Below are 10,195 nucleotides of genomic sequence, written 5' to 3' on the forward strand. Positions count from 1 at the left end.
GGTACATGATTAGAGGTGAATCTCCATTTTCATTAGCAATATCTAGGCTTAATGACTATGATCAGAACTTGGAAAATGTGAACTTTAATGGCTCAAAACACCAAGTCCATTAATAAACTTTTAAAAAACCCTCAACATATATTGCTTTAAAATTGCTTTAAAATATCCTGGCTTTGGAGACGCAATGCAGGAATTGGAAAACTGGGATCCCAATAACATTATCTCACATACTGAAGGAACTACTGTGTGGTAACAGAGTTTTTGAGACCATTGTTCTTGACTGGCTTCCCAACCACAAGAAAACTGCAGTTTTGACATCTTCCAACCAGGGTAAATGGGTTAACTGGGGTGTGTGTTCCTGACAATACATCTGCTCTGCAGTAGAAATTCAGCAGAACTGTATTAGATCTGTCTGCAGTGGCTTTCTGTATGATCAGAAGTCTGGGGAAAATCTTCTGCAGTTCACTGTGGCCAAAGAACACGACTGGGCATATCTGCAATTTTAGCAACACCAACAGTGTGCAAATACAGTATTTGTATGGAAGGAAAATGGAAAACTGTATTCATTGTTGAAAACATATCCAGAGTTGACTCTTGTTTCAAAAATTGTGAAATCATAGCTTTATAAAAGGCAATATAAAAACTAACCATCGTGAGTTAAATTCTACTATGAATTACCATGGTAAACTCATCCAATACAGTCTTTTACATCAGACACTAATTAATTTCTAATTGATCTTTCCAAGAACAACTGTTCAGAGTGACCGTAAAGTTCAATTCCCTGCCTTTGACATTTCCAACTCTTCATGCAGAAAATAGCAGGACTTTAGCTAATGGGGATGAAGACTGATTTTGTTTGTTAAGAAACTCCTTAAACAAAGAAAATGCCAGAGTGCTACTTAATCTCATGCATTTTACAACCCTAATACAGCTATTATGCATTAACCTGGTAAAGACACTTAAATATCCTCAGCGGGCTTGACTTCATAGTTACCAAGGCGTTTGAACAAGGTTCATTTATGGACAGGTCTTTAGCTGCCACACTGGCAATGTCTGTGTCAGCAAACAGAATGGCCCAAAGAGCTGGATCAAGGCAGTGAAACAATCTGGAAATGAGTACACCAAAGCCAACCATACATATCAGAAGAGGAGGTGCTAATTTGGCCTATCTGTAGTATGATCCGAAGTACTGAACCTTTATTCCCAGCTGATATAAATCAGACAGATTTCCAGAGTGAATATCTCAGTTTAGTGTCATCTAAAAGGCTTGCATGGAAAATAGAGAAGTTCATGGGATTTGCTCTGAAAGCTCAGTCCTGATCCCAAACAAAACATTCACATAAATGCATCTTTGTGTTGACTAAAACATGGCATTGTATTTTGAGTAACAGTGACTACGCATAAAGAACAAAATATGTAATTGAGCAAAGCAAACAAGGCAGAGAGCAACACCACTGACTCCATTTTACCAAGCCCAGCATTTCCCATCAAGGTGCCAACACCGCATTCAGCCCATGCACCTAGGGCGTGCACTGGCTGCTGTCAGGACAACTGCATTCCCCGGTGCTTGGGCAGAGCTGATGCACTGAACCAGGAGTGCAGGGAGCTGCCTAGGCATTGTCTTGAGGTAGGAAATACTGCCTTGAGGTGGTCTTCTAATGATGCTCTCTCTAAACACTTCCCCATGTGCACTCTATCATTGCTACAACTTAGCATAAACGCTATTAGTATTTTCCTGAGGATAGTCTGAATCCAAATCACCTATGAATATTTATTTTCATTAACCAGCACAAGACCCCGAGTTCAATACAACACAATCATGTCATTAGCTATCTGATTTAGACAGATCACATAATACTCACATTTTGTACATCTGTTACATTTTTATCTTGGATGCTACAGAAAAAGTAATATCCTAAAAGAATATAATATTTCAGTCTATCAGACAATTATTTTGAATTGATAATTATATCTAAAGTTTGATTCGGACAGTGTATGCTAGACAAAAATATAACTTGAGTGACACCTAGTGGGAAGATAAGCAATAGCTGCTGATTGCACAACTATGTACAGATCTGAGTGGTGAACAGCAAGGGAGATTACGGGAATGGGCGAGAGGAGAACGAATTATTTGATAGAATGGGTGTAGTACTATTTAGGAGAAGAATTTCGTAAATTACAAGAGTGTATTTGCCTGTGTAATAAACTTCTGAGGAAATGGGATATTTGATTTGATAGAGGCAAAATTAAATCAGATAATACCTCAATAAATGTGCAGCCAGAAACAATACAATAAGCAGAATATGGACAGGATATAATTCCAAGTCTGTCTATGTTTAAATACTAAAAAGGCTTTACCAGGCTAGTTCTCTAGGGTGCAGTAGATAATAGGAATATTTTGGCCCTGGGGTGCCAATAACTCTTTGATGTGAGAGAAATCACAGCTTTTCTTTAATTCATTTCTGCAGGCAATATTCCTTGATGTGTAATTTCACAATCAATCTTTCTCCCCACCCCTTCTTATTGCTTGCTTACTTATTTGTATACTTCATTCATTATCAGTGACTCACATCCAGTTATAAAGAAATGCTTTCTTTGGTTAGTCTGTTCTCACCAACCTATTTGAAAATGTGAAAGAAGAGATTTAACCAAGGTGACAGAACATCCATGAACAGCACTTTTGCTGTCTATTGACAATGGGACGCGGCAAGATTCTTCAGCATCAGAGATGGAAATAGTGTGGAAATAGTGCTTGAGAAAGACTTCTGTCTTTCTAGGTCAAGAATAGGTCATTGACAGCAACAAATGACTGTAACTCCTTAAAATCATCTATAAGAAATAATGACATATTCTGCCTGAATTTCCTTTTAGCAGGCCATGCATTTGATCCACGCATTTAGCTTTAACTTGCAGTTTTTGTCTTAACTGCAAGGAAAATAGTAATTCTGCCTTTGACTCTTTTTTCTCCCTATATAAGCAATCAGAACCAGCACCATGTAGCTGCCTTGAAGTCAGGTCTTCAAAAGAACACTAGTCCAAGAGAAGTGTGCTTTCAGGGAGTGAGCTAGCAAGAGAGGCTTTGTTTGGGAAACAAACATCTTCAGAAGTACCTGTCTACGGAGAAGACAGCCAGAGCCTCTCTCATTCACAGAAATGCAGATTCACTCTCAGAAAATATATTTTCAGACTCTTAACAAGATTATAGCAGATTATACCCTTTTTTTTCCAAATTGGCTCTTAATAAATCCTCTTAAGTGAAGAATCCTCATTTGGCCTAAGAAAAGCTATAGCCATAAAATCATAAATGCAAATGTCTCATATTTTAAGCTTCGCTTCTGCCAGATACTCCCTGAATACATTGACTGCCACACAGAGCTGAGGAACCTGGACCATGGTCCTCTTCATCAGTAACAGCTTCAAGGACTCATCCTGACCAGCTACTACTCCAGCCACGCGTGACACAGCAGCCAGCAAAACAAAGGGCTCCTTTTGTGGCAAGTACCCAATAGCAGAGAATTTGATTATGGATTCCAGAGGATTCCAAATGTTCTGCATCTGTTTCAGTGCAAGAAGATGCAGCATTCGATTTCACCATATAAAAAAATGTATTCTGTGTGGCAGCATTCCTTAAGACATAAGGCACAGATTGTGTGATACAGGAAACAGGCACAAGGGAAGACAGATATTTATGAAATCTATGGGCTAGCGAAGTACTTTTGAAAACAAAAACAAAAAGAGAAGGATCTTCCCATGATTAGTATCACTCACAGGTCCAGCATGACAGGCAGATGGACTGTTCATTTCAACAACGAAGGAATCACTTCCCACATGTTATAAAAGAGATCAAAATTCAAATGAGGTCTGAAGTATTTTTGTCTTCTCCCCCCAGCACTGTCTGAATTACCTTCTAACATACTAAAGAGCAGAGATACACATTAGGTCATTTTCTTAAGGAGAATCCTAACAAACTCCAGTCTACTGGGAATTGATTAGACTTTATGAAGAAAAGTATTTTAAATACAAATAAAAAAAAATTGCAATCAGAATAATTTTAACTGTCAGAAATTGCCTTTCTGTCCAACAACAGCATGTTATCATGAAACAACAGCTCAGAGGCAGGGCTCTGCAGCACATCTGCAACATACAAAACTCACCTGGGTTTCATTTCCAAATGTAGAGCACAGCTGAAAGCCTGTCCCCAAAACAACACACTACACAAGAACTAGCTTGAATTAAACATCAGATCCTCAAGGCACTGGGTTTCCAAATATCAAGTACTATCTTAATTCTAGAATGTTCATTTTTGGTAGCTAAAAGAAAGGAAAGTAAGACTCTGGCAGGGTTCAAGGCCAGGCTGGATGGGGCTTTATGCAGCCTGGGCTAGCGGAGGGTGTCCCTGCCCACGGTAGGGGGTGGCACTGAGTGGGGAGGAGGGCTTTGAGGGCCCTTCCAACGCAAAACATTCTGAGATTCTATGATTCTGTGATACGTGTGTATTACAAACTTGTATCATCCTGAATTACTGTCTTTCCAGACAAATACACACAGACCATGTTATCTTCTAGGATGTCATGCTGCTATTACTCAGCAGTTGATGTTCTTCAGCAACTTGAGTATGAAGAAATTTGCAGGACTGTAGTCCTCTTCTGAGCTATACACAGCTCCAGTGACTGTGACAAAAGTGTGTACACATGCCCAAGGCTGTCCCTGTCCTCTAGGCTGGGCTGACAAAGGGGACTGATGCTAATCATGACAGTGAGCCTTGCACAATGCACCTTCCCTGACTGTTCTGGAATTAGCTTCTAAAATCCAAACCAAACTAGGACATTAGAAAGAAATTATTTTCCACGAAGTATCACAAGAACAAAACCAGGAATTAATCCATACACACATACCCTACTTCATATGTCAGAGGCACCTACCTGCCCAAGTTCTGGCTCCGGTATTTCTGCATTGCTCCACTCCATGGGTACAGGTCACTCTCAGTCTCTTCACATAAGACAGGTTTTCCAAATCCCTGATCATCACAGAAACCATCCTTGCACTTGTTGGCATGATCTGTTTTAAACATGGGTGAACAGGATTAAATACTGTATTTTGGGTGAATTTTCACCACTATTTCATATAACAGTATTAGTATTCCTCTATCCTTTAATAATCTCATCTGACTAACACAAGTTATTTTGATGCTATGGTGTTCTTTTACAAATTTTACTAGGTCAGTGGAAAGGCAAATATCAAACACACCTGGCTTTGACTAAAACACAACTCTATTTCCTAGGCTAACTTTAGCTCCCTTGAATCTTGCTTGGGGTTGCGTGTGTCAGCCCCTGAAGCTCAAGCTAACTTTTATACCTGTAAATTATCACAACTGCAGAAAAAACCCCACTGTATTTCAAATGAGTCATTTTAGTTTTTCAAGACATTGTCAGGTTTAATGAGAAAACATTAAATATTAGCATTAAAACAATTCAAAAGCATTTATTCTTGTCTGCAGAAAAGACAAAAATGCCCCAAGCACTATATGCCATGATGCCTGTCAACCATCTCTGGCATCTTCCAATGGGAATGTTTCCCATTATGCACAGAAAAAGTAATCTTCTTTAACACATTTCCTGACTCTTCATAAAGTCAGCTCCAGTCACCACACGTACTCCCAACACTTGACCAAGCAGACGGAAAGGAATCAAGAGGGTAAATAAGGGTAAGTGCCAGTCAGGTGTCTCACCAACTCTTCCATCCTGCATTTTTGCCACAGTTCTTATTTCTATTGGATTTGGAATTTATTGCTGTTTATATATTCAATCAGAAAAGACTGTCTGTTCTGTACATATTACTTATTTTTTTAGTCATATGATATAGTCTGTCCTTTTAAGATGTCTACTTTGAAAAAAAAATAGATTTATTGAAAAATAACAGATGAGTATCTAGACTCAGACCAGAGATATTCAGACAGGCTACTCGGGAACAAAGACATAGGAGACTGTTAAGATTAATATTTCAGCTCCTCTGTGATGAAGATTATAATTTTATGTAGCATCAATCCAATGTAAAATATAGCAATGTAATAATCAGATCAGGAATCTAAAGCTGTCTAACTTTATTTTGCAAGGCTAGTTACATAAACCTTACAAGTTAATTAATTAATTAATTCAAGCGGATTAATTCAACACAAAATTGGTCGTTTTTCCTACAGTTTTTGTCTCTATTAAATGAAACTTCCTAGAGAAAAAAAGTAGTCAAAGATTAAGTTTTTAAGAGGAAAACCCTTTTGTTTTGTTTCTAAAATTGAAAATATTATCTTGAAGATTCTTTTTTCCAAATTTCATTCTACATTAATATAAATTAAGCTCCTTCTCATCTTAGTATGTAAGGCTCTGTATTTGTTGTTGTTATTAGGTCTCTTCTACCTGCTTGCTATCTCTCAAGCTTTGTCCAGTCCACTTTAAAATCATACTCACAGTAATTCTAATGCTTGCAAACAAAGTTATATAACTGATTTCACCATCTTTAGTTAAAAGGAATTTTCTTTAAGTCTATATAGTGTATAAAGATCTAAATTTTCCGAGTAGTATCCAGGTCAATATACAGTCTGATATTTTTGCTTCACTACTAACTTCCTGTAAATGAATTGAAATTTTAAAAAATAATAATAAAGAAGAAAATTTTTTAATTATAGCATGTATTAAAATCATAAAGAAAGACAGTTTCAAGATTGGAAATTCCCCAACCTGCGCAAGGGAGTTTGTATTTCAAATTCCAATCCAGCCCAAGGCTAGCTATGCATTTTTAAGTGCAGAGAGGTAGTAGGAAATATAGCTTTAGAGGTTTTAAACTGCCAAATAGAAGGGACTAAGATGGAAGTCTAGTGAGAACCACTCTACAGAAGTTTAGACTGACATAGCAAAAGGGATAATTACCTGCTAGCCCAAAGCATGGCTATTTAATACCTATAAGAAAAGCAGTAACAGATATACAAAATTTCCAATTCTCCATTCATCCAAATCTTAAACTGTATGTTCTTAGAGATGCTTGAAGCTACAAGAGAGCAAAAAATAACTTGTTGCCACATAAAAATATGTACTTCCTGGTTAGAATCTTCATACTCTCAGGAGATTTTTAGATATTTGCAATTATTTAGTCTCTTGAGCTCAATTTTAAAAACTGACTTTTCAAACACACAATTGTGAAAACACACAATTTTAACACTAGACCTATGAAGACATAGAAACTGAATCAAAACCTTTGCCTAAAACTAACCTAGTTTCTACCATCATCTCCTGGTGAGAATCTGTTACAGAACTTCAAACAATAATATGTTTTGTACAAAGGTGAAGGAAAACTGATGAACTACAGACAAAATGGAAGCACTGTGCTCTCTTCCAATTACTCTGCTTAATTTCAGGAAGAATGTCTCTGGGGGAAATACAGAAAGCTAAAGATTTTCTGCCAAAAACCTAAACCTCATGAGTAACCCTGAGAAAGAAATGGCTGTGTGCTAGTTCTGCATTTAGAAACATGTTAATGATCATACTTATCAGATTATTATTCTTATTCTCTGGGTAGCTGAAGCATGAACAAGACACAACTCATCACTGTTGTGGGATTTTCCATATTACTGCTGTTCCATATGACCCAAACTGAAGTCTGTCCTCCCTCCTGCATCTGTAAGTCACTGGGAGAAATGACGGATTGGCACATAGACTGCAGTTCCAGGAAGCTGACAGAAGTGCCCGCCTTGCCTGTGAACACCAAGAGGCTTTATCTACAGAACAACAGCCTGACCTCGGTTCCTGCCGGTGCCCTGGACATCCTGCGCAGCCTGGAGGAAGTGAAGATATTTGACAATCCTTGGAACTGTGACTGTCATATTTTGTATCTAAAACTCTGGTTAGAAGACTTCTCTGCACCCTCTCTTGCAAACATCAGATGTGCAACCCCGGCCTCCATGAGGATGAAGCCCTTGAGTCAGCTGACTGGGAATGAGCTGGGGATTTGTAAGAGGCTTCTCCCAATTAAGTGTCTCGAGTTCTTTTGGCGAGACCTCATTTTAATTGCTGGAGTAATAATTGCACTTATTTTGGTAGCATGGGCTTTGAAATTCTCAAAAAAGCTGGTCTGCCAAATAAACCTAACCCAACTTGAATCTAGGGGCTCACTGTTGGGGAGGCACACCTCCAAAACCCACAAGATACAATGAACTGTTCACTACCACTAGCTTGGACAGAAACACCCAACTATCCTACCACAAAAAAGCACATGCACTGGCAATGCCAGTTTTAATGGTGAACATGCTACCAAGGGACCCAAGGACTCAAAGTCTGGGTCCTTAGATAGGCCAGCTATTTCAAAAATAAACCTGGTGATGTATTGACTGGCAAGCTTCATTCTGTTCCTACTCATACGAAAATCAGTTTCTAAATCTTTACAAAATCATTTAACTTAGCAATATTCACTGAATTCTGAGCTTTTACAGCAAGAAAATTTACATCCCCAAATACTATACTTTTTAATATGTGGAGATGAAAACCAATTTCACTATTTCAGCAATTCGGTTCCTACTCAGAAGCTGTGTGAGTTTGTGTCCCAGTAGGCTTGGTAGGACCATTCCTGTGTGCAAACAAATACAGCCATCTCCTCCTCAGGTTCAGGATTTCCTTGCCAGCAAATTCACTATGATTATATAGAATTTCTCTGGCTTTATCAAATGTTATTCTATATAAATAACCTCTCCAGGAAGGAATTTCAAAGAAACCTGTGGAATCATTGTGGTGTACACACTTAGATAATTGAAGAATATTTTCTCTGCACAGAGCTTTTCCAATTTTTAAAAGGTAACCACCATTTTGTATTAATACAGAATAGTGCAGAAGAAATACTCTGAGATCTCTCATGGAGCTTTTAAAATTATATTTCTTGTTTCCCCAAAATGAAATAAATCATTAAGACTAAAAGCTTATCACTCTCTTTTGTGCCTATAAAGCTGATATGCATTTTCAATCCTGCCATAAACAACAGGCCATGCAACCCAATGAATCTGAATTGATATAGACTATGACCTACACGAAAACAATGTTCAGTATGACAGCCCACTGTCCAAAATCATAGAATCACTAAATTGGAAAATACCTTTGAGACTGAGTCAAACCATACCTGTCCTCTACTAAACCATATCCCAGAGCACCATGTCTACCCATCTTTTAAATACATCCAGGGTTTGTGACCCAACCCCTGGGCAGCCTGTTCCAGTGCCCAATAACACTTTGGGTGAAGAACTTTTTCCTAATGTATAAAATATGCAGGTGAAGTAGATGAAGTTATAACTGGGCATTGGAACACAGTCATCTTGAAAGTTTGCTAGGAAAGTGCTTTACTGTATAGCTTTAATTGTACAAACATAAAAAAGAAGAACAATAAGCAAACACTTCTGCTTATACCAACCAATGCATTAAATAAGATGCACAGAATACAGGGGGGAAAAAGTATTTGAGAGAACATGTTTTCTGACCTCGTAGGAGGAGAGAAGACAGAATCTATTCCATAGCAGGATTTCACTTTTGACTAAAAAAAGCATTATATCTATCAGTTCTGAACCACTTGGCTTTTATAAAAAAAAATAAATTTTAAAAAAAGCCAAAACCCTCTGAAAAAGGGAAAGCTGGAACTGCTAACTAAAGGCTCCAAAGCAACTTTCAACTGTTATCTGGTAAAGCCACTATGTCACGCTTAAGCCACACAGTGATCAAATTGCATAAGTAATGCTGCACTTGCTAACAATGTGCCAAGACAGGAAAATATGTCAGCTATCTAAATAAAACATTCAGTGTCCCCAAAGGAGTTTGTAAAAATCCCAGAAAGTGGTACTGTATCACACCTGCAAGCCAGCAAGTACATCTGTTTTCACATCCTTTGATCACATAGGTATAACTGCTGGAATTAACTGCAACTAAAAATCATGAGGCTTTGTTCAATGTTTAGCAAGACAAGGAATTATATTCAGAATCACTGAGCAAGAACAAAAAGTTATTTTTAAATGGTTCACTGTAATACACAGAGGAGGTTTGTGTAAACTGTGATTAATGTGGGAAATACTTGCAGGCTTAATTTATTAAACTGAATGGTAGGCTAATCACCATTTTTCTTTATATGCTCAAGATTTTCTTAACATTGAAGCAAAAAGGGTTGTTCTCTTGGC

General features: G+C 37.8%; 1 protein-coding gene across 1 annotated transcript; it reads left to right on the top strand.

The window, feature by feature from the left end:
• Positions 1 to 7,573: 7,573 nt before the first annotated feature.
• GP9 (glycoprotein IX platelet) lies at positions 7,574 to 8,200 on the top strand (the record flags this gene model as incomplete). The annotated part of the gene is made up of 1 exon (XM_084269483.1): positions 7,574 to 8,200. The coding sequence occupies one exon, from the start codon at positions 7,574 to 7,576 to the stop codon at positions 8,198 to 8,200; it is 627 nt and encodes a 208-aa protein (XP_084125609.1).
• Positions 8,201 to 10,195: the final 1,995 nt, after the last annotated feature.

This window comes from Gallinula chloropus (genome assembly GCF_964237585.1).
Source record: "Gallinula chloropus genome assembly, chromosome: 12".
Taxonomy (NCBI): domain Eukaryota; kingdom Metazoa; phylum Chordata; class Aves; order Gruiformes; family Rallidae; genus Gallinula; species Gallinula chloropus.